General features: G+C 50.4%; 1 protein-coding gene across 1 annotated transcript in view; it reads right to left on the reverse strand.

The window, feature by feature from the left end:
- Window positions 1-3,496: 3,496 nt before the first annotated feature.
- HARBI1 (harbinger transposase derived 1) overlaps window positions 3,497-24,971 on the reverse strand; it is a 33,982-nt gene continuing 12,507 nt past the window's right edge. The window contains exon 3 of the mRNA XM_086959656.1: window positions 3,497-4,267. Within this exon, the coding sequence (XP_086815782.1) occupies window positions 3,858-4,267 (410 nt within the window). The 3' untranslated portion in view covers window positions 3,497-3,857. The remainder of the gene's footprint in view (window positions 4,268-24,971) is intronic.

The raw sequence follows: 24,971 nt of genomic DNA on the forward strand, positions 1-24,971 counted from the left end.
GGAAAAAGAGACCAACAGAGGGAAGCCGTAAGTTTGTGGCTTGATACCGGCTTACCCGAATTGGGACCGAGTGGTTGTGAGGGAGCACCCGTGCTTTGTACAGGATGAACGTGCTCGTGCTCATGGAGGAAGAGTGTGAGGAACGTGGGAGGGGGTAAGGAGGGATGAAGGGTATGGGAACAGACACGGGAAAGGCACACACTGGGGTATCTACAATATTTACAAAGGGGCGCTCTTTTTCCCCACCCAGGTTGCCCAACGCCGCCGTACCTGAGAAAGCCACACTCCTCCCTCGGGAGTGTGGCATGGCGGAACACGGGGTCGTTGGCCTCCTGGCTCTCCTCCGCTCCCGTTTCTCTCGTCCTCTCCGTTTTCTCCTTTCTTCGTCTCCGGTTCCGCTTCTCCGCTTCCTTCTTCGACCTCCGGGGTTATGACACACCTCCCATTCAGGACTTCCTGCCCTTTAACCAGTCTGGAGCCTCCGCCGTCAGAAGGGGGCGGAGTCTCGTCCCGATCGTCGTACGCCCAGTTAAAGGCGCCGGGGTCATATTCACCGCCCCGTTCCGATAGGCTTTCCCATTCTGCCCTCGGCTAGTCAGTCTGCGGGGAACGGAGGGGAGTTAGGGACAGGGGTCCACCAGTTCTCAAGGCCTCCCACCCCGACCCCGTTACAACACCCCTACAAAACCCCAAGTCCATTCTCTAGACGTAAGTGCATCAGCCATTACGATACATATAGTGGCCATGCGTCATTATGCAATGGCTAACTATAAACTGGCTGTAACAAACCCTGGCATGTCTGGTATCAAACATGTTGGATTCATACCCCAGCAACATGAACAGTGTTGGGGGTATGATTCCATGCACTGTGGGATCCACTGGAAGCCCCTGTGCTACTGGTACCAGTCCTCCATAGACTGACAGCAAGCTATGGTTGCTGCCGACCACAGATACGATTCTGCCTTCTTCCTGCTGAGCCAAACTCAAGCAGGGGAAAGTAGGACAATAAATGTCGTGTCACAGGGAGGTGTGACCACAGCCCAGACAGGACTGTATTGGGCTAGGGTGGGGACGCTTGCCAGTATCACTAGACTGCTTTGAAGGGTACATTTGGTGCCCACCTTGTATACTCCAGTTTGAACATGTTCAAGGAATCATTGGCTCCCGCTCTGGTGCAAAACTGGAAAAAGGACATGAGAGTATCCTCCCCACTGTCCAGACCCTCCCCTGGGATAGACCCCTGAATCGTCCCAACCCTTTAGTTTTATTCTTAGGTTACTTAAAGGTTTACCTTTGGGTGGCTCTTCAGATTCGCCGTGGGACAATATTCAGATCCGAAACCACTTCATCTTCAACCGTCATTTTTTAACTACGTTGGACTTCACTTTGGGAACCTAGACTGCATCTGGAATACTGCTGCTCCTGCTCTCGTCGTCATGCCAATATCTGTGCCTGTGCTCCATCCAGGTTCTTCTACAGGCCTGTGGGCATCAAAGACACCCGAACAAATTCTCACTTGGAGTGAAGGAGTCGCTCCCCTGCATCTGCAGGCACCGTAACAAAGCTCACCGGTCTGCTATTCCTGAGCTTCCACAGACTCCAAAAGGTTCAGCAACACAGGTGGTGTTTCAGCAACTCCCTTGAGGCCTGCACGGTCTTCCTGCTGAGTTTGAGGTCAGTATCCCTTGTTGGAACCACTGGAACAGCACCCCTGTGCACACAGTCGACTTGCCGTTGCCAAGGCTTGTTGACTCTTCTCCAGAGATCTTCGGGCTCCAAGAAGCTCCAGACTCCAGCATCTCCTGCAGCCAAGATCTTCGCCTGCACCACATCCTCTGCACCGTGGCCTTTATCATTTGGTGAGCTGCTTAAGGTCCTCTTGCAACACCTGTACTTCCAGCCTGTGGGTCCTCTTGAGGGTCTTCTTTGGTTCCAGTGGGCTCCCCTGCTTGCTCGGGCCTGCTCTGACTCCCCTGCACTTAGTGAGTCCCTTGCTGGTATGGACACTGCACCTTTTTTGTCTGCTATGTTTCTTGCTGCTGCCAACGTTTGTTGGTGCTCCTGCCGGACACCGACCCCCTGGGTCTTGACATCCGATGTGGACAGTTTGTGAACGGCTCCTGGTCTTCCACCGCGTTGCCTGGGCTGCACATCTGCAGTCACAGTCAACTCTCCTGCATCTTTCAACATCAGTGGGCATTAGTCTTCCGTGCCTCCGGGTCACTCCTGAGTGCCATACTTACTTCTCTTCCTGAATCCAACCTTGGATTCCACCGGACTCTTTCACCTTATTCGCCAGTGGCATCTTTTCTGAAGTCCTCCATTGTGGTCTACGGTGGTTACCAACGTCACTTTGCACCTATGCATCCGGCTTCCCTGATGTAGGTATCCTGGTTCCTGGTGTATCCACAGGTGGAGTGAAACTCCAACATTCCATCTTTCACTGAGTTTCTTCTGAGAAGGGTCCTTCTTCAAAACTGCAACCACAACTTTCCCATTGACTTGTATTGAGTACGCAGAGGTGTTTCCACTCTGCACATGGCCTGGGGGTTCCTGGGTACTTAACTTGGGGTCCCTGGCTCTTTTAAGTCTTCTCGGTCCAGTCTTGACTTTGGTCAAGGTTCGCATTCCACTTTATTAGTATATGGTTTGGTCTCCCCCTGGAGACCACTGTGCATTTGTGCTACTTATGTGTTCAATTACTGAAGTATTGTGATCATATCTCCGGGGAGGAGATATTGCAATGTGTTAGTGAGTGCTTATTATAAATACATATTTTTATAACTACACTGCGTGGTTCTTTTTTATTTAACCTACACTATATGATTAGTACTGGTAAAACAAGCTGCTTTACACACCTTCTGGACTAAGCCTAAAGGCTGCTATCCACAGCTACCACTTAGAGAGCTTTCTAAGGTTGTCGAGAGCACTTAAATCACCATACGGGTTGTCGGATTAATGCAAGGTGCTCCACTTAAATAAGTGTGCACCATATACTACGCCAGCCTCCTACACAAGGTCTATGCAATCATTGCATTTTTTTATATCACCTTAAAGTATTCACCCTCACTAATCTTAATGGTATATGATTAGCATCATAAAATGTTAATAGAATGGGTGTATTTATTTTATGGACTGATCCTTGAAATAAACGATTTTTGATGGAATTACAGTATTGGCTTCATTTGTAGTAGAAAATCCACTCTCAACCCGATCAAGAACACACATCTAACTGATCATAAGATCAATATCCAGAGAGAATTTACAACCCCCAAAAAATGGGGACACCTGTAACAAAGATGAGCAACCGATAGTGAGAGCGACACAGATGAACTTGAGCGGATATCATAGACGAGCCACGCTGCTTCCCGAGAACTAACACTTTTGCTAGAAAGAAGCAATCTTATGAACTGAATTTAAACAATAGAAAAGGGACTATAGAACAAGGCATGAGAATGTGATTAACAAAATATTAATTGCAATGACCACGAGAATGTCAGACTTAAAAGAATATGATTTATTTCAAATAATGACAAAAACTACAGCATGGGAGGGATACGATATTGACTTTGAATGAGGTCTTCCTACTGCCTAAAGAACTGTTTAAAACCAATGTAACACAATCTTGGCCCCAGCTATGTTCAGGGCCAAAAATACAGCATTAAATAATGTATTTTATGCTGTTATGTACCAGATGTATAGGCCTGTGTATAGCACTGCTGCATGGTTGTGAGGTGTCCTCACATCTGTTTGGCATCCACATTCCCCATGCTGAAGTGTACCTTGATGTGCTGCGCCCTCATTTCCTTGTAAGGCCATCACACTCCCCACTGAAGTGCCCTTGGTGTGCTGCGCCCTCATTTCCTTGTAAGGCCATCACACTCCCCACTGAAGTGAGTGAGGACAAGTTTCTGGCGGGTCCGCTCAGCCTTCACATCCAGTGCATCCAGATGCTCGAAATCTTCTTCCGGCTGCTGCTGCTCTGCACTTATGGACGTCGGTGCACACAACACTCCAAGATCATGCTCTAAGGCGATATTATGAAGGACACAGCAGGCCAGAATGATGTTACTGGACTTTTCGGGAGAGTACTGGAGAGTGCCCTTGGAGCCGTCTAGGCAGCGGAAGCGAGCACGTATCGATCCAAAGGCCTGTTCCATCATGCTGTGGGTATCGGAGTGCGCCATGTTGTAGCGTAACTCAGCAGGTGTCTGGGGGATGTGCATAGGTGTCATCAACCAACTGCGCAGATAAAATGAACAATCACCTGAAAAAAAAACAGAGAACATAGATTTAATGGCAGGTACAAAGCTACCCTTTGCTTACAGAGAAATACTTTTTTTTCAACTTGTGGTGCAACATCTGATTTTTAAAGAAGGCCAACTTGCATGCAGCAAATTAATGCTATGATTGATTGGTGTAAGTATTTACTTGTTTCATATTGTGCAGGACCTCATGAAGGGTGCCAATGAGTTTAAGAAACAAGTAGAGGTTAAATTATTGTAGCATAGCGCAAAACAAATCAAGCAACATACAGAGCAGGACCGAGGTAAGCCTTAGGTAAGCAGAGCTCAGCAGAAGCCGGCTTTTAATATTAATGAAGTACATAAAGACCACAGTTCGGACGGAGAGAAGTTGGTGATGTGAAGTGAAGAAGAACCTAGAAAGAGAAGGCTTCTGATTGGATATGGTGAAAGTGGAGGACTGACAGAGAGGAAGCTTGTTAAAGGCCAGGGAAGCTAACACCTGTCAGGGATTCTTGTTCTGCCATGACCTTGTTTGGTGCTGCATAGCAAAGATAGTGCTTGGGCAGTAGAGGCCTATGGTCCCAGCTAGGACTATTTTGATGTCACTCATAAGGTGATGTAGGCACTGTCCAGATGAAACTAGGACACATCTCTGGTGGATGCCACATTAGAGACTAGTGTTACAATTTTATGCACAATATTATAAATTGAAAACTTCACTTTTGATTCTGTAACAGCAGTTGCATTAACTTGGTAAGTACAATTTGGAATGTTGGTAGGTTAGCAGTCCCCAAGTCTTTTCTGCCTACCTCTGTCCATGTGTTTCTGTATCTCCTGCAAGTGCACACATTTCTGGAATGATCCTAGATCTTTCAAAGTTCTGATGGTCGATCTGTTTATCAGAGTTTACAGCTTGCTGTGCTGAACATGCAGGTTTAGGTCTATTTTTTTTTTACTTCAGAGTATCTTCCTCTCGGTCAGAGTCTCACTTTCTGTGCTTGATATTATGCTTTAGTGGCAGCTCTTCCATTCGGGAGGCTCTACTGCCTCACTCCGTCTTAGTTCGACTCTGCATGCTGACTACCAGGTCCCAAGGTTCCAATATCACCTCCTCTTTTGGAAAGGGGCGACCATTCGGTCCCCCCGAACGTATGGTGGAGTACCACGATCCCCCCGGGAAGCCATCTTGGGCGGGAGGCGAGTCTCGGCTGGTATGCCCGAAGTGGCGTAGCCGGGGCGCGCCTTTTTCCCGCCCTAGAGTGGGCTGGCCTAGACACTGACGCGGCCGGCCACGCCCTCGGGGCAGGCCGGGGCGGGTTTACGCCCGCCCTGAAGACGGATAAAAGGAGCAACAAGCCAAGGAAGCATCCTCTTGTTCCTGTGCTCTGAAGCTGCACCACCTCGCTGCACGTGAGCTCGAGACGGAACGAAGAGCCAATTTTGAGCGTTGTAATCTTTCTTGTTTGTTTTGCAGATACTCTGTCGGAGAATGCCTAAGAAGGCGGGAAAGCGAATGACTACCGACCAGATGCTGCGTGTTCTCATGAAAGAGGTGACCGACCTAAAGAAGCGAATGGCGGAGAAAGACGAGGAAGGGGGGCCGAAACGTCCTCTGGCAGGAGCAGCTCCAGGAGGAAAAGGCAAGAGGCCCAGAAGGGGAGCAGCTGGGGGGGACGTCCCGGTTCCCTGTACTCCACTCGAGGCACCCACCCCTGTGCCGGAGGAAGGGAATCCGATTCCCGTGGTGGTCACCCCCGTATCCGGGGAGGATATGCCGCCCGAGCTGGCAGCACAACTAGCAGCGTGGTTGGGTAAAGGTAGCAAGGGCGCCACGGCTGACGACGCGCAGGTTTTGATGAAGCAACTGCGGGAAACAAGGGAAGCGACGAAGGCTCCACCGCCGGATGCGGCAGTAGGAAAACCACCTGGGTCAGGTCCAGTCGCAGATACAGCTTCCGGTTCAGGTAAGCGGCCATTGCCGATTGCGAGGGATGAGTCGGCACCCTCTCGAAGGGAAAAGTTGGGTCAACATGTCCCTCTGGCTATCAAAGAGAAGATATGGGCAGGGGAGTATATAAACATCTTCTCGTTGCTTACCGATCATTATGAGATGGAGCATGTTAAGAGCCAAAAGGAGCTCATGCATCCGAGTGTTTGGCGCGTAAAGATGGCCGCCTTTAAGGTAAATGAAAACATTGGTAATTGGGGCAAGGCATGGGGGGTTTTTACATCCATCTTGGGGGAACGTAGGCCCGAATTGCTGTCCGAATTGCCGATTTATCAGTCACGGATCATGGGGTATTCAGTATCTCACGAGGGCAACCATTGGTTTTGTTATGATAATATTTTCAGAAAAGCGAAAGAGCATGATAAAAACTTAACTTGGGATTGTTATGATTCTGTGTCCTGGTCCAAAATGGAGGACTCTGGTATGTTGAAGGTGCCATTGGTAGGGAGTAACGTTGGCGAATCCTCCCGCCAATATGCGGGGACGCCCTTTCGATCAGGTACGAGTAACGACAATCACTCGAGGCCAATCGGCAACACAGGTAAAAGGGGGGTGTGTTGGAACTTTAACAGGGGGAAATGTACTAGGCCCCAGGGGTCATGCAAATTTAGGCACGAATGTGGGGGGTGTGGGCAATCATCCCATCCTGAGTCCATGTGCAGAGCCAAAACGGGTGATAACGGGGGTAGAGGAGGCGCCAAACAGGTCTGACATAGTCCGAGGGGCGCCTTTACCTACTCCGATTGATACCATGGCAATGATTCCCTGGCTCAGCGAATACCCGGATCACGCTTCCGCTGGGGTGTTGCGGGGCGGATTTTCATATGGTTTCCGCATCCCAGTAGGGGATTTTCAGGGTATAGCAAAATGTAAAAACCAGATATCGGTCTTACAGCATACGACCGTGGTACAGGAAAAGATCGGGAAGGAGGTGGCTCGAGGTCGAGTCGCCGGTCCATTTAATGTGCCACCAGTTGCTAACTTTGTTTGTTCCCCTTTAGGGGTGGTCCCCAAGAAGGACCCGGGTGAGTTTCGGCTGATACATAATTTATCAGCCCCACGTGGTCTTTCCGTGAACGATGCGATAGACCCGGAAGTGTGTTCGGTGCGGTACGCATCCTTCGATGAGGCCGTAGCCATATTGAATCGCCTGGGGCCCGGTGCGCTGATGGCAAAATCTGATATCGAGTCAGCGTTCCGGTTGCTCCCGGTACATCCAGACGATCAGCGTCTCCTTGGTTTCATGTTTCAGGGTCACTATTACATGGATAGGTGTATGCCGATGGGGTGCTCTATATCGTGTGCCTATTTCGAAAAGTTCAGTTGCTTCCTGCAATGGGTCTTCACAAAGAGGACGGGGTTTCATCATGTTATGCATTATCTCGATGACTTTTTGTTTCTGGGGGCAGCCGGGGATCCGGAATGTGGACAGGCTTTGAATGCATTTTGTGTCTTGATGAATCAGTTTGGCGTGCCATTGGCACCAGGTAAGACTGTGGGTCCCTCGACTTGCCTCGAGTTTCTGGGGATCGAGCTCGATTCCGAGGAAGGTTGTTTTCGTTTACCAGGTGACAAAGTGTTAAGGTTCAGGGCATCCCTGCAAATGTGTATAAGTGAGTCTAAGGTTAAGCTACATCAATTGCAACAATTGGTGGGGCAGTTGAATTTTGCCCTAAGAGTTATACCGATGGCCCGCCCCTTTTCTCGCTCGATCGCTCAAGCCATGGTCGGCCTGAAGGAGGGTCATCATCGCACAAGGCTCTCGGCAGAGGTTCGCCAGGACATGCGCATTTGGTTGGCATTTCTGGCGGATTTCAATGGTCGAATTGTCTGGAACAAACCGGCCGTGTCCTCTGAGGAGCTGGGGCTGTGGACAGATTCGGCAGGGAGCATTGGTTTTGGTGCCATATTCGGCACTCAGTGGTCGGCACAAAGATGGCCGTCATGGTGGCATGATAGTGGTCTGACAAGTAACATTGCTTTCCTATAACTTTTTCCCATTCTGGTGGCCCTGAGAACTTGGCCTGAGGGGTTCAGAGATCACTCTGTGGTATTCTGGTCTGATAACATGACCGTTGTTGAGTGTATCAATAGCCAGGCAGCACGATGCAAATGGGTTCTGAGATTGCTCAAGGAAATTGTGTTATTGTGTATGCAATTGAATGTACTATTTAAGGCAAGACATGTCCCAGGGGTGATGAACCAGGCGGCTGATGCCCTTTCTCGTTTTCGTATGCAGGCCTTCTGGGGTTTTCGGCCCACAGCGGACCCGGTGGCAGCACCCTTTCCCGAAGCTCTCTGGTCTCTCGGTGCCCCGAATTACAGAACCTCGTGGGAGAGAGTTTAGCACCCAGGACGAGGAAGGCATATGAAGGGGCGTTCCGTTCCTATTGGGCCTTTTTGGGGGCGGCTAGAGGGGAGCTTTGGGGCCAGGAGGAGTTGGTAGTGAAATTCCTGCTGTCGTTACGGCAGGCAGGCAAATCAGTGGCGACGGCCCAGAGGCATCGGGCCGCCATTTCCTTTGTGGCTAGGGCTCATGGGATCCAGGACCCGACAGCGTCTTTCGTTGTGCAAAAAGCGCTACGTGGGTGGCAACGCCTTGAGGGTCGCAGAGTAGATGAAAGGCGCCCGATAGGTCTGGATAGGTTGGCCCTGTTATTATCTAGACTCCCTGCAATATGTTCATCCCAGTATGAAACAGTGTTATTCCGAGCCGCTTTTACGCTGGCATTCCATGGGGCTATGCGGGTAAGCGAATTAGTGGCGAGGAACAAGCAGGACGTGATGGGGGGACTGTGCCAAGAGCACGTTCAGATCAGGGGGGAGACAATGACTGTCTCGTTCGTCAGGTCCAAGACCGATCAGGGTGCGATGGGTGACTGCATAATAATGCAAAGGATCCCCGGGTCCTCCATGTGCCCGGTGAGTTGTGTAGAGGAATATTTAGCACAAAGGGTGGCACTATGGGGGGGGACCTTGTTGAGACACGCTGACACCACCCCACTGACGAGGTTTCAGTTTCAGCGGGTGCTTGCGATGTCGATTACTGCTGCGGGCTTGAACCCGGGCGAGTTTGGGACCCATTCCTTTCGGATAGGGGCTGCTACAGAGGCTACAGCCAGGGGTCTGAATGTCGAACAAGTTAAACGTGTGGGGCGTTGGTCCTCCAATTGTTATAAGAGGTATGTGCGGTTGCACATGTTGTGAAGCTGTCATGATGTACTCACGCTTCTTGTTTTTGTTTGGTTTCAGTTGCGCAAGCCTACGAGGCGGGGCGGACTATGCAGTCGACCCAACACCGGGCCAGCGGTCAGACATCACCGGCTGTGAAAGAGGAGGTGTGGGTCGTGGGCCACTCATACGTGAGGCGTGCCGCGGACGTATTCAAAGCAGGTGATATGATTCACGTGGCTGGGGAATACGGGTACAGGGTGTCCTTCTACGGAAGGGGCGGACTCTGTATTGACCAGTTTCAATCATTTTTCGAGGGTTTGCTAGGGCGGACGAGGTCACCGCCGTCTATAGTCATAGTACATCTTGGGGGCAATGATTTGGTCACCACTGGTAGACGACTTCTTCTTGAGGCGATGCTTTCCACTGTAAGTTGGTTGGCGAGGAGAGTTCCAGGGTGCACGATTGCATGGTCCCATATGATCCCACGAAAAGTATGGCGGGGGGCTATTTCTGTTTCTGCTCTGAATCATTCAGTAAGAAAAATCAATAACAAAGTGAGTAGATTGTTCCGTTCCAATACACTGCATTCGATTTCGCATGGTTGTATTACTGGTGACAGTATGTATTTGGGGGATGGGGTTCACTTGTCCCGGGTGGGGAACGAGTTACTCATAGGAGACTTGATGGCTTGGCTAAAGACTTGAAGACATGACCTTTAGGTAGGAGTTTTGTGGGGGGTCCGGATAGCCGGTCAACTATCCGGCCTGTGGCGGTAAGGTCATGATCGGTGAGCACTAATTGGAAGATCCCTATGAGTGGGCGTCACCCATTACGGATGGGAGCGCTCGAGGGAGGTGGCCATTGGCCCCTCAACGGGGTAGGCGGTCCCTTCTAAGGATGGGCCGCCGAAAGGAAAGGAAAGGCGGTCAAGGCCCCTTCCTGGGTAGGAGGGGCTACAGCCCCCTCCTGGAGAATTTCCCGGGGCCAGGTCATCTGCGACGGCAGATGTGGTAAGTTGTGTGGGGTTTGGGGGGGGGTCTACGCTACCTTCTAGATACCTCACACGAGTCCTCGGACGACCTTTAAGTGGCGTCGAGTTTATTGGGGCCCCCGTCAAGTCAAGGGAAATTGGTAGTTGCACTCGAGGTACTCCTCTGTGCGGTCGCCCCTCACAAGTGAGGGGGATATTTCTGGTTTAGGGATCTTGACACCGGTTACGACCTTGCCGTTGGCCCTTAAACGTTAGGATGTACAATTTCAAAATTTCAAGGTAAATGTTTTGTAGGATGTTAGTTCGGCTAGGAGAACCTTTGTATTAGAGAATATGTTAAGGTTAGCCAAAACATCGCAATGTGGTAATGAAATTGTACATAATATGAAACTGTTATTTTAATGTTTTAATTTTGTTTCATATTTTAATAAATACGGCCGGGAGGGTCACTCCCTCCCGTCTTCCAAAAGTTCAGAACTGTTTCCGGTTTCCCATCCTTGGGGATTGTGTTGAGAGGGGGTGGCGGGTATCTCAGCCATATGGAAAGGGGCGACCATTCGGTCCCCCCGAACGTATGGTGGAGTACCACGATCCCCCCGGGAAGCCATCTTGGGCGGGAGGCGAGTCTCGGCTGGTATGCCCGAAGTGGCGTAGCCGGGGCGCGCCTTTTTCCCGCCCTAGAGTGGGCTGGCCTAGACACTGACGCGGCCGGCCACGCCCTCGGGGCAGGCCGGGGCGGGTTTACGCCCGCCCTGAAGACGGATAAAAGGAGCAACAAGCCAAGGAAGCATCCTCTTGTTCCTGTGCTCTGAAGCTGCACCACCTCGCTGCACGTGAGCTCGAGACGGAACGAAGAGCCAATTTTGACCCACCCACCAGCCCCTGAGGACAGCAAGTGGTTTTGAATAAAGTTTGATGTGGTAACTCTAATTTTGTTTACAGGTTCGGATTATTATCGTGATAACTTGGAATATGCAATAAAGAAGGGTCAATTTGTGGTATATTTTGCAAATAAAGTTATCCTGCTCTAGTGTTGATCAGTAGCATGTTATTAATAAAGTGTTGTTTTTACTGTTTTTTAGTAAATTAGTCATTTAGTTTAGAACTGTCGTATTTATTTTGGTCGGGCGGTAAGGTCATGATCGGTGAGCACTAATTGGAAGATCCCTATGAGTGGGCGTCACCCATTACGGATGGGAGCGCTCGAGGGAGGTGGCCATTGGCCCCTCAACGGGGTAGGCGGTCCCTTCTAAGGATGGGCCGCCGAAAGGAAAGGAAAGGCGGTCAAGGCCCCTTCCTGGGTAGGAGGGGCTACAGCCCCCTCCTGGAGAATTTCCCGGGGCCAGGTCATCTGCGACGGCAGATGTGGTAAGTTGTGTGGGGTTTGGGGGGGGGTCTACGCTACCTTCTAGATACCTCACACGAGTCCTCGGACGACCTTTAAGTGGCGTCGAGTTTATTGGGGCCCCCGTCAAGTCAAGGGAAATTGGTAGTTGCACTCGAGGTACTCCTCTGTGCGGTCGCCCCTCACAAGTGAGGGGGATATTTCTGGTTTAGGGATCTTGACACCGGTTACGACCTTGCCGTTGGCCCTTAAACGTTAGGATGTACAATTTCAAAATTTCAAGGTAAATGTTTTGTAGGATGTTAGTTCGGCTAGGAGAACCTTTGTATTAGAGAATATGTTAAGGTTAGCCAAAACATCGCAATGTGGTAATGAAATTGTACATAATATGAAACTGTTATTTTAATGTTTTAATTTTGTTTCATATTTTAATAAATACGGCCGGGAGGGTCACTCCCTCCCGTCTTCCAAAAGTTCAGAACTGTTTCCGGTTTCCCATCCTTGGGGATTGTGTTGAGAGGGGGTGGCGGGTATCTCAGCCATATAGTTTGTGTGCCTTCTCTATAGTATGTCCCACAACCCTCTGTCCTCCAAACTCAAACATCAAATAAGTATCAAACTGTCTTATGCCATTTGTCAGTGGATGGCTTTATGTTGAACTATACCAAATGAAAGTTTTATACTTTCCCTCTTCATCTGCATGCACCTTCATCACCAAATACAACTATTTCCCTCAGACACCCTTTAACATTTCTGCCAGAAACTTTGGTGTACTTCATTGTTCAACAGAATTCCACTTTACAACCACAGTGGAACAAATGACCAATCGGTCAATCAAGTCGTAGTTGTATAGAGTGGCTAATCACCCGGAGGGTATCCAGGAGCTGGGCTGCAGGTATCAGTTGAAGAGCCAGGTCTCGAGTCCCTTCCTGAAGTAGGTCGGCAAAGGTGCGGTGGTGAAGGGGGGGCGTTGGCGGCGAGATGAGAGAGACGGGAGTGTCCTCCAGAGCGGCAGCGGCGGATACGGTGTGTCTGTGTGAGGGTGAGGTGTGTGGTGCAGCAATTCCTGTTTGGTCGATGGAAGTACAGCCCTTGGTTCATGTAGGCAGGTGCTTGGTCATGGAGGGTTTTGTATGTGGTGGTCAGACGCTTGAAGTGGCATCTCTTCTGGACAGGGAGCCAGTGGAGGTCCTGCAGGTGCTGGGTGATGTGTGTTTTCTTAGGCAGGTTGAGGATCAGTCTGGTTGCTATTTCTGGATTGACTGGAGACTTTGCATGAGTTTGGTGGTTGTGCCTGCATAGAGTGTGTTGCCGTAGTCTAGTTGGTTGGTGATGAGAGCTTGCGTGACAGTGTTCCTGGTGCTGATGGAGAGCCATCTCCAGACTTTGCAGAGCATGCAGGTCCTGTAGAAGCAGGCTGAGGAAATGGCGCTGACTTAAAATTTAATGGAGAGTTCACTCTCCAGTATGATGCGGAGGTTGCGGCTGTGGTCTTTCGGAGTGGGGCTTGGTCCGTGTCTGCAAGCCACCAGAAGTCATTCCAGAGGGTGGTGCGTCTGCCGAAGGTCAGATCTTCCGTTTTGCCCATGTTGAGTTTCAAGCAGTTGTCAATTATCCATGCCGCAACGTTCTTCATACAGTTGTGAAGTTGTTCTTAGTTGAGGTGGGGTCCACTTAGAGCGAGGATGAGTTTTTTATCATCAGCATAGGAGATTATGTTGATGTTGTGCGTTCTGACAATGCTTACCAATGGTGTCATGTAAATGTTGAAGAGGATTGGACTGAAGGATGAACCTTGGGGTATGCTGCTGAGGGCGTGCTTGGGTTGCGAGCTGGAGGGAGGAGGATTCTCTGGGTGAGTCGTGGGAGGAAGGCTGCCATCCATCCAAGTGCTTCGTTTGTGATTCCCATTTGAAGTAGTCGATCGATGAGCGTGTGATGGGAGACTGTATCGAAAGCTGCGGGGAGATCCAGGAGAATAAGAGGGGCAGATGCTCCTCGTGTCGTGAAGGGCTGTCTCGGTGTTGTGTTCGTCTCTGAAACCTGATTGGGACAGGTCCAGCAGGTTGTTTCTCTCCAGGTGTTCGGTTATTAGGAGGCAGATGGCCTTCTACAGGCCTTCTACAGGACTTTTGGCTGGGAAGAGTAGCAGGGAGATGGGATGGGATTTCTGGAGCTCGCTGGGTTCTGCTGAAGATTTTCTTAAGGAGTGGTCTAACCTCTGCATGTTTCAAAGTGTCGAAAAAGGTGGCTGTGGTTATAGAGGCATTGAGGATGGTGGTGAGCTGGTGGCTGATCTAGTCACTTCTGAGGTTGAAGAATCGATGGGGGTATGGGTCGGTGGGAGCTCAGAGAGTGATTCTGATGAGTGTGCTAAGTTGTTCCCATACGGTGAGCTGGTGGATGGTGGTTGTGGTCAAAGGGTTGCTGAAGTGGTCGGAGAGTTGCAGCTTGAAGTTTATATAAATGGTTGTTATCTTGTTGTGGAAGTGGTCGGCGAGGGTGTTGAGAGTTCCTGTATGGAGGGGATCAAGTTTTCAGTGGCTGACAAACACTCTGATGAAGGTTAAGAGTTCCTTGTTTCGGTTGGCGCTGGTCTCGGTCTAGTGGGAAAGAGCCTTCTCTTTTGTGGAGTTGGTGGTGATAGTCATTGAAGGCTGTTTTGTAGGAGGCTCGGTGATGTGGTTTCTGCTGGTGCACCATTTTCTTTACAGTTTTTTGCACTTGCGCTATGATGTGTGAGTTCCAACTTGTATCAGCTGGCTTGTTTAGTTGGTCTGTGCGTTTTTGCTGGTTTGGTGGAAGCGACTTGGTTGGCGATGCTGGTGATCTAGGCTTTGAGGTTCTCTGCTTGGTCCAGGTTGGTGGCAACATTGGGCTGTGCGGTGCTGAGGGCGTTGGTCCATTGATGCTGAATGACCTTTATCTAGCTGGATTAGAGGGGTGCCTTGTCAGTTGAGGGTGGTGCGTGGAATACCAGTGAGGGTGAAGTGTACAATGTAGTGGTCCTACCAGCTGAGTTACGAGGAGTCGCTGTATCTGATTCTGTTGCGAGACATAAAATGGGTCCAGCGTGTGTCCTGTTTTGTGTGTGGGGTTAGTGACCACTTGTTTGAGGCTGATATTATTCAATCTTTCCAAGAGGTCGGTCGAGTGGATATCGGTGGGGTCATCTAGGTGGAAGGTGCGGTCTCCTAGAAAGACAGAGTATTTGGATTAGATTGAGAGCGGGTTGACGACTTTAGCTATGGCGTCGCTGAGGCCGGTTCGTGGTCCTAGCGGTCTGTATGCATGGGTGGCTTTGATGGTGGTATTGGCATCTGCTCGGAGATGGAAGTTCACGTGTCTCACGATCAGCGTGGTGTCGTCGTATGCGATGGTGCAGGTTATTGATTCCTTGTGTACGATAGCAATGCCACCTCTATGTCTGTTGGTGCAGTCATGGTATTTCATCTTGTAGCCACTGGGAGTTGTTGTGGTGATGTCAGGGGCCTCTGTGGGGGTGAGCCAGATGTCCATACTAAAGGTCATGTCGAGCACGAGGGTGAGATGGTGTCCCAGACTTTGGGGGCGTGTTACAGAGTGATCTGGCGTTGATCACGAGGCAGCTGAGTTGTTTTGGGGGTTTGTTGGCATCAATGACAGGCATTGCGCTGGTTGATGTAGTTCTAGTTCGTACTGGGGTGTAGGTGAATCGAGAGTGGATGCAGGTGAAGGGTCCCTCTGTGGTGCATGGTGCTGTGAAGCAGCAGTAGTGGCGTCTGGGGTCCAGGGTACGGAATTTTGCGGTAGAGTATCTGTAGGATTCTGGGTGAACACAGGTTTGCCTTTGGTACGACAGCCGGGCAGCGGCCTCAATAAGTAGCCCTGGTAGGTGCTGTCCGGGAGGAGGAAAGGGCTGAGGGACGGGAAAAGGCAGCGCAGTAAAAACACAGTCAACAACAGCACAGTAGTGAGCACAACAAAAACGGTCAACAATTGAAGAATAGGTAATGACAGAAGCAACAGGGGTAATACCAGTAAATATAAATACCTAACAATATGGGCTAAAATACAAAACAAACAAGCATTTACAATGCAATAGGTCTCGCATTATTAAAGTTTGAGCTATTGGCATTGTAAATGACAATGCCTTTTATTCATATGTTTTTAAAACCTGCAATCGGTGTATAAACACGCACTTTGAACGTACAGTCCTTGCTTACAATGAGCAAGGCTGGCAGTAAAAGAGACTGCCAGCCTTGCTTCTCATAAGGATGGACTATAAGTACAAAGTGCTTGTTTACGCACCGATGAAAATGAATAAAAGGCATAGTCATTTACAATGCCAATAGTTCAAACTTTAATAACGCGAGACCTATTGCATTGTAAATGCTTGTTTAAGATGCGCTGTGGCACTAACATTGAAAGTGTGCCCTATGTGTAATAGGGCCCTGGAGGCGACTCAGTTCAAAGTATACACTATAGAAGAGTAACATGCCACACGAAAAGAAATACAGAAAGACAACACCCTGGAAATACCTTATTTAACCTTGCATTCCCTGAGTGTCAACAGTGTGAAATGTAACAGAAACTAAATCGCTGCCATGGATTTTCCTAATGATTTTTGCAATAACTATTAGAAAATTGATCAGTGCTTTTGCTAGAAAGGTCAGGGGCATGAATATAGGGTCTGATTGGAATCGTTTCACCGTCCCTTTTTAATTACTACTGAGTCTGAGATCCAGAGGGACCCAGCCCACTTAAAACCCGGCACTGGGACCAGCCTGGGACCCGCTTTCGGCTCAAGAAACATCTGCTAGAACCAGAATGTCGTTGGTTCGCACCCAATTACATCACTCACTCATTGTCTCAGTAAAAGTTATAGCTGCCTTGTCAGAAAGTGCAGAGACTTCCCTATCCGTCGGGAGTGGCAGGCAGCACTCCTTTTGAAATGATTGTAGAGATACAGAGATGCGCTAACACAACTACAGTAACCCTGAGGTGAGGTGCCAGTGTGGAAAAAGGTAGGGCTAGGACCTTTCTCAAGATTTGCCCGGCGCTAACCGCCCTTGTACCATTCAAGTTTACCAAGCAATGAGGCAGGCGCCGGAGACCAGAAGGCAGGAAACAGAAGTTTATTCCGACGGAGCAGAACACATCAGATCAGACAACAAGGTATCGTCTCGAGGTGCTCTAACAGCCTCTCGGAGGCCTGGCCTCTTATACACTAGTTTATGGCATGTGACCTTCTTTTATTACAATAAGAACTTTGTAAAGCAAGAAAAAGACATCCCCGTAATCCTCGTGTTAATCCCACCCCCATATACCTTCACAATAGAGGTCCTCAACCTGCTGATAAGAGGAGGGGGTCATCACGCAGCTGAGTGTTCCGTCGAGTCTTAGGATGTGTGCGCCTGATCATATCACAGGGGGTGGGGAGGCCTGGATCAATAGAGGGTCCTTTGAAGGAGAGCGACCTCATACAATAAGGGGCAGTAAATGATATCTCCCGGCTTACGCAGTGGCCTCGGACCTGTGTGGACAGTCGGACACGGGGTGAGGGGCCATCAATGGAGTGGTATTCATGCCGCGTGAACAATCCAGCGCAGAGGGGAGGTTTATCAACAGCGGGGCATTCATGGGAGGAGAGGAGGTGTTGGTCAGGCGCTGGCGTGACTCCCAAGGACAGGGTCATGCAGAAGGGTCATGCTCATAAGGAGGAGGGAGGGGGAGCCAGGGTGCGCGGAGGATGTTTGCTGGGTCAGAGGGGCGCGCTGGCGATCGATCGTGGACAGGGAGACCATGATATCTAAAATGGCTGCCGTGCGTGTAGTACATAGGTGACAAGCTGGCGCAGATGATGTTCAGATCGCAAACTAAAATTCCACAGTCCTCCCTTTTAACATGTCTCGCCAACTTGTCAGTTTGAATTTATCCCCATAAGGCCACGTATTTCTACTTCATAGAGGGGGCTCATGTGCTCATTTCGGAAGTCCAAAGTCTTTGGGCACAAACAGTTAGAAACAAGGCCGAACAAAGGTGGCAGACATTGGATACCTAGGCAACACCCACATAATATCACAACAGGTACCAGCACGAAGGAAAACAACTTCCAACCCCAATTTTTCAAAGTGTCCCAAAACCAGCTCCCAAGCGACCATCCTTCCTGTTCTTGGTGAACCTCCGAGGAAAGTCTGTGGAGGTGTTCGATGGCTTTGTAGACTGAAGGCGAGTTGTCTGGCACGTAGGTGCAGCAGCTGGATCCGATGATGCGGCATGCTCCTCCTCGGTCGGCTAGGACCACGTCTAAGACAAGACGATTTTGAAGGGTCACGAGGCGGACCGCCTGAAGCTCCGCGGTGTTGTTGGCGAGGATGCCAGCCGTGATGTTGATCGTTGTTTCTACTGCCTGGGTCAGGTGTCGGATAGCACGGCTGTTTGCCATTGGGCCCCACAGGGGAACAAGTCCCTTTGCTGCATCCAGGAACTGTGCTCCGGTGGAGTCGGCTTGTCCAAGGTCGTCCGCACGCCTCTGCCGGTGGTGGTTGGCAGGGGCTACATATGTGGGTGGAAGAACGAAGGCAATATAACAGGTGCCCTTCCAACCTCTCGGGAGCCAGGTGTAAGCCTTGGTGCCACACACAAAGTACATATTCGGAGAAGCAACAAAAGAAGGGGGTTCAGCTGAGTCCAATGTTCTGGTGATTCGGCAGGCGCTGTAACCCACCAGCTGCGTTCCCTGGCCTTCGAGACACACGAGACCTGTGACATTGATAACAGACAGGGCCACAGTTAGAGTGGCGGTAGTTTGTTTTTGCAGATGAGTGAAGGTGGTTCTGGCCGGATTGTGGAACACCTGTACTTCGACTCGTTCTTTGGCTGGAATGTCTTTGATGAAGGTGGCGCCTGCGAGCGCAGGACACAGGGCAGCTGGGGTCTTTCCTGTTTTGTTCAGCCAGAACCCAGAGTAGAAGTGTGACACTGTCCGGCTGGAGGTGGCGTTGTCCCTGTGGCTCTCTTGCATGAGGATCAACCAGGCGAGGTAAGAGCCGTGAACTGAGAAGGGTGAAGGGATGAAGGGGATGGAGTGTCCAGTGGCATGCGGGAGCAACCCGCAGATCCAACAGTTCGTAGCATTTGCAGCAAGGTTGTGTTGGTGCAACAGTTGCACGAAGGAATTGTTCCAGAATTCCCTGCGCCTTTCTCGGAGCTGAGGCGACAGAGAGATTAGGTGATGCTCTTTCAGGGGTGTTGGCTGTGCAGTAGGTAGCAATGTCTCATGAGCCGGTGTGCTTTCCTCCAGAATCCAGAAGGAGGTCATGAGGAGGAGGCAGAAGAGGAAGACAATGAAGAGTGCAATTGTCTTTGATTTGTGCAGGTTGTCAGTCTTTGGATTTCTATACTGGGTATTTCCTGTTGCTTCCATCATCTTCTTATCTGGCGCTTCCATCATCTTCCTATCTGGCGCTTCCATCACCTTCAAGGGGCTCGGTAGTGGGCAGAACCACAGACTTCGTTTAGCTTCTCTCCCGGCAACCCTTGATTGTGTGTAGGTCACCGTTCTGAGATTTAACTTAGTCCGTGGCCTACTTAGCCGAGACTCCCTCCTTTCGACGCAGGAAATACCCTTCTCTGGATGGCACAGTGGGATCAGAGAATTTTGCAAGTTCAAGTGCCTCAGTATCGGGATAACAGTCCAATATCGGTCGGTCCTTGCTCAGGAGCTCTTCTTGGGTGCTGACGTTTTCTGTCGTGGCCAGGTTTGCAGAGACCTTTCGACAATGATGCGCGTGCAGCCAGTGCTTCTTCCCCTCCACTCGGAGTGCCGTTCGGGTGGTGATCAGCACTTGCCAGGGGCCCGTCCACCGAGGTTCCAGACTCTTGGTTCGCTGGAAATTTCGTATCAATACGAAATCTCCCGGTTGGATGTCGTGGCCGGGGCCCCTGGAAGCATCGGGGATGGCCTGCTGCACCTGTTGATGGATGACAGACAACGTTTTAGTTAACTTGCACAAATAATCAGACAGTAGGACGTCCGGGACGTCATGAATGGAGGTCGGTTTGGGAGCAGTCCAGAGATTCATCGGCCGCCCGAACACGACCTCGTAGGGGGTCAAATGGTGCTTGGTGGGAGTGGAGCGCATTGATAACAAACCCAGTGGGAGGGCATCTGGCCAGTTAAGTCCAGTGGTGGCCACTATTTTTGCCAGTTTCAGCTTCAGTGTGGCATTATGGCGTTCCACTAGACCGGCGGATTGGGGGTGGAAAACCGCATGGAATCGTTGCTTCACCCCCAACCCCTTTAGGATTAGTTGGATAACCTCAGCTATGAAGTGGGGGCCATTGTCGCTCCATAAAATTCGGCAAAGGCCATAGCGCGGGAAGAATTCTTTCAGTAGTACTTTGGCAGTAGTCATGGCAGTGTTGTCACGGGTTGGATAGGCTTCTACCCATTTACTGAAGGCACATACAATGACTAGTACATACTTCAGGTTTTGGCATCTCTCTAGTTGGATGTAATCCATCTGAAGGACCTCAAAGGGGTGATTGGGGGTCCCAAACCCTCCCCGGGGCACTACAGTTCCTTTCCCGGGGTTGTGTTGCAGGCAGATAAGGCACTGCTGAACTAGACGTCTGGCTGAGTCAGGGATTTTGTCGTTATGCCAGACTTTGGAAATGAGTTCGATCATGGGTGCAGATCCTATGTGTGCGGGGGAGTGAGCCATTGTCAGTATGGGAATCAGAGTCGGGCAGCAACCATTTGCTTGCATCCTTCGTTCGCCAACAGCCCTCCTCATCCTTCAAACCCACCCTTGCCCACTTAGTCAGCTCGTGAGGGGTGCTGGCCGATTGTATGTCTCTGATCATTATCCTTGTGTCACTCCATGTTTCTGCTTGTGACCTGGTCATGTACATGCGTGTCACCGTCCTATTCTCGGCTGTGGTTCGTGCAGTGATGTCGGCCAATGCATTCCCTTGTCCAACTAAGTCTGTCACCCTTTTGTGTGCCTGACATTTTATCACCGCTAATCGTTTGGGGAGGAGAACTGCTTCAATCAGAGCGGAGACTAGATCTCCGTGGAGGATCGGGGTGCCGTGGGACGTCAGGAATCCCCTCTCCCTCCACAGGAGCCCAAAATGGTGGACCACTCCGAAGGCATACTGGCTGTCCGTATATACGTTCGTGGTGGTCCCTTCGGCTATGATGCATGCTCGGGTGAGGGCTATCAGCTCTGCTGCCTGGGCAGATCGTTGTGTGATGCAGGCTGTCTCAACTACTGTTCGGGCTGTTGTTACTGCATAGGCAGCTGAAGTGGTGCCATCTGAGAGTTTGATGCATGAACCGTCTACCCATAGCTCTCCATCGGGGTCAGTAAAAGCAGTGTCTCGGAGGTCAACCCTACTCCTAGTTTGTTCGTCCGTGAGGGTCACACAGTCGTGGATGGGAGGAATGTCGGGGTCATTTTCAGGCAGGGGTAACAATGTGGCAGGATTCAAAGTCGTGCATCTCTTTAGTGTGATGTGGGGTGCAAGCAGAGTCAACTCGTACCCTGTCAGTCGTGCGCTAGTCAGGTGCTGGGTTTTGGTCTGGTTCAAGAGGGTGTCGACTGCATGGGGTACTAACACTGAGAGAGAGTTGGAAAGTACAATTCCCTCGCTCTGACGGATAGAGACAGCAGCGGCGGCTACTGCTCGAAGGCAGGCAGGCAAAGCTCTAGCTACAGGGTCAAGAGTGGCGGAGAAGTAGGCACAAGGGCGCTGCTTAGGACCAATTGATTGAGTTAGGACAGACAATGCGCATCCCTCCCTTTCGTGGGTGAAGAGGGAGAAGGATTTGGAGTAATCCGGCGTTCCGAGGACGGGCGCTGAGCAGAGTGCATCCCGTAATTCCTTAAAGGAGGCTTGACACTCAGTGGTCCAAGGAAGCGGGGAGGGGACATCTTTGGTCAGTAGGGCAAGTAATGGTTTCACAATGAGGCTGTAATTAGGCAACCACTGTCTGCAAAAAGAGGTTAGGCCAACCAAAGAGCGGACCTGCTTTTGTGTTTTCGGGATGGGGGTATCTAGGATGGTTTGGATTCGGTCGGGTGTAAGTTTCCTCCCTTCTTTGGACAGAAGATGGCCTAGGTAAGTCACCTGTGGCTGACAGAACTGTAACTTCTTTTTGGAGACTTTATGGCCATTCTCTGCAAGAAAGTGTAGGAGTTGGACGGTGGCTGTCGTTGCAAGCGGGGTGGTGTCGGCCGCCAAAAGGATATCATCAACATATTGGATCAACACCACTCCCTCTGGTAGCTGGAAGGCATCCAGCTGTCTTTTGAGGGCCTGGCTGTAAATGCTGGGACTTTCAGTGTACCCCTGGGGAGCTCTACAAAATCGGTACGAACGGGATTTTAAGGTGAAGCCGAAGAGATAACGGCTGTCTGGATGAATGGGGATAGAGAAAAACGCGTTCTTAAGGTCGATAACAGTGAAGGTGGTGGCAGTGGACGGGATGAGGGTCAGAATGGTGGTGATATCAGAGACCACAGGATATTGGGGTACAACCACTTTGTTAATCTCTCGCAAGTCGATGATGAAGCGGTACGCTTTCTCATCTCCTTCACCTTGCTTCTTAACAATAGGTAGGATTGGGCTGTTGCAGACGTTGCTAACCACCTCTTCAACCACTCCTGCATCTACCAGAGACTGAATGATCGCTACCAGTGCCTTCTCACCCTCTGGCGATATCCGATATTGCGGGAGTTTCGGGAGCATAGCGTCCTGTCGTACAGTTATGTGAATAGGATCAATCATCATTCGCCCCACATCAGAGTCATTCTTGGCCCACAGGTACGGAGGCAGGGTGTCAAGCAAGGACATGTCAGCGTCAGTTATGGAGCACATGTGTCGTGGGGGACGGGGTCTGGGCATGTCTGGGTTGCCGTACAGGATGACTCGTATTCCATCTGGGGAACACCTAATGGTAGCTCGAAAATGTTTCAGTAAGTCAATACCCATAATGGCGTCAGGGGAGTTGGAGGAGAGTAGAAATGTCGCGTCAGTGGTGTTGTTTTCTAGGTCAAAGGTAATAGGTACGGACAGGGGGTTAGTGGAGGGCGTCCCATCGAAACCTATCGACGTTATGTGTGAGCCAGACAAGGGTGCCCTTGGAATCAGTCGTTTTGATAACACACTACGTGTCGCCCCAGTGTCTACCAAGAATGGAGACTCTGTACCCAGGACCTTAGCGGTGACATAAGGACCTTGCTGGTCAACACAGAGCTCGACTGGATCCCTCCCTTGCCCCTGGCAGTCCTATGCAAAGTTGGGGGCATTTTCACCTTCAGACAGCTGATATTGGTTCTGTCGGGGACGGTCAAAGGTGTTCAGTCTTCCTGATCTGTCATTGTTGGTGCCGTTGGGGTTCCCTCGTCCCTGTACTCTATTCCTCGGACCACCCGCCACATCCCTGGAATCCCTATTCCTATTCATCTCTAGCAGAACCGGACACTGGGACTTCCAATGGCCGAGCCCTTTGCAGAAGGCGCATTGGTCATTGCTAATGTCTCTCCGTCCAGTGTGGGATGTTGGGGTGTAATCTTTAGGAGGGAGATCTCTGGGGGTGGTTGATTGGTAGTTCCCCCTTTGGTGTTCCCGTCCTAGCGCTATACCTTGTATCTGGGCTATCATTACCCTTTCCTTTAAATCTTTCTTCTTTTTCTCGGACGCCCTATCATTCTCATTCTTTTGGTGCTCGTAATACTGAGCCATCTGAAGGATAGCTGCGGGTTTGGAGGCCCCCCAACTACTCTCACTCGTCTGCAGTTTTTGGGAGACTTCTTGTGTTAGTCCCTTTACATAATTTTGCACAAACAGGTGCTGTCCGGTTGCGGTGGTCATGTCTTGGCCACTGTAGTCGGAGAACACTGTCTCAAATCGGGAGAAGTATTCCGACACATCTTCCTGGGGTTTCTGTCGACAGGCCGTGACTATCGACCAGTCTACTTTTCTTTCCGGGACCAGGGTTTTTAACTTCTGGACCAGTTTGTCTGGGAGTTCCAGTATGTCCTTCACTGGTTTACTCCCCGGCTCTCGCTGTCTATCTAGTTTACCGAGTTGGTCCCAGGTATGTCCAAACAGATCCGTGTGGTCAACCTTCCGGATTTGCTTCCACACATCAGCTGGCAGGCATAACCCAAAGAACAAGTCAATATCTGCTAAAGTCATTATTGTCGAACCCAAGGCTGTGCCTAATTCGGTATAAAATGCCGTCGGGTTCTTTCTTAAGTCGGGCAGGGTTTGCTTAAAGGTTAGGATGTCTTGTCGGTCCCATGGTTGGTAAACCCAATTGTACACAACCCTCCCCTTTGCATTTTCACTATTAATATCATCGCTCGTTCCCTGGCCCCGTGGCGGGATCCAGTAAGGAGCCGCTTCTCTGATAGGCATCATAGTATTGGCTACCTCTGCCGAGGTTGTTTCAGGGACCGTAACCTTGGCTTCTGGTTTCTGTTCCGCGAGGTGGCGGAAGACCTCAAGCATTTGCATGAAGAGCTCCGTCGCCTCACGTTCAGTCCCATCTCCAACATCAATCTTCCTATACAGTGTTGTTAGTTTAGCGGGACCCTTACTCTGATACCTATCTTCATACGCGTTCAGGGTGTGGTAGCTGAATCGCAAAATGAAATGCCGTCTGTGGCTGTCGGCATGTGAATTATATATGCTCATTGTGTATTCTTCGCTCTCCCTTCGTTCTACCAATGTCTTTGCTATTTCGTTGATCCCATCCCGCTCATCTTTGCTCAACCTACTTAACCTGGCTGATGATTGTTTGCTAGCCTCGGGGTCGTCTGACAAAGTTGTTAATATGGTTGGTGCGGAGGCCGTGAGGGCCGGTGCACTAGCACTAGGGTCACTTTCACTCACTCTCGGGGCTTGCAGGGTTTGTTGGCTGGGAGCATATGGAGGGGGCATGTAGATGATTGGGGGACCTAACAGTAACTCATCGTTTGCCCGTTGTTTGGAGGGTAGTTCAGGGTAGAGTGCAGAGGGGGTCCTAACAGGACATTGGCCTGTCGACCCTGATTCTTGGTTTTGTGTAGCTTCCTTTCTTTCTTTTATTTCCTCTTCTAGTTGCTTTGCGGCTAGGTGGGCTGCCTTTCGTAATTCTTTCCCTATTTTTGCTTCTTCTCTTTTCTTTCGTTGTTCCGTTTCTTTGCGCCACATGCCGATACTGTCGAG

The sequence above is a fragment of the Lissotriton vulgaris genome, chromosome 2_2, assembly GCF_964263255.1.
Source record: "Lissotriton vulgaris chromosome 2_2, aLisVul1.2, whole genome shotgun sequence".
Lineage (NCBI taxonomy): Eukaryota > Metazoa > Chordata > Amphibia > Caudata > Salamandridae > Lissotriton > Lissotriton vulgaris.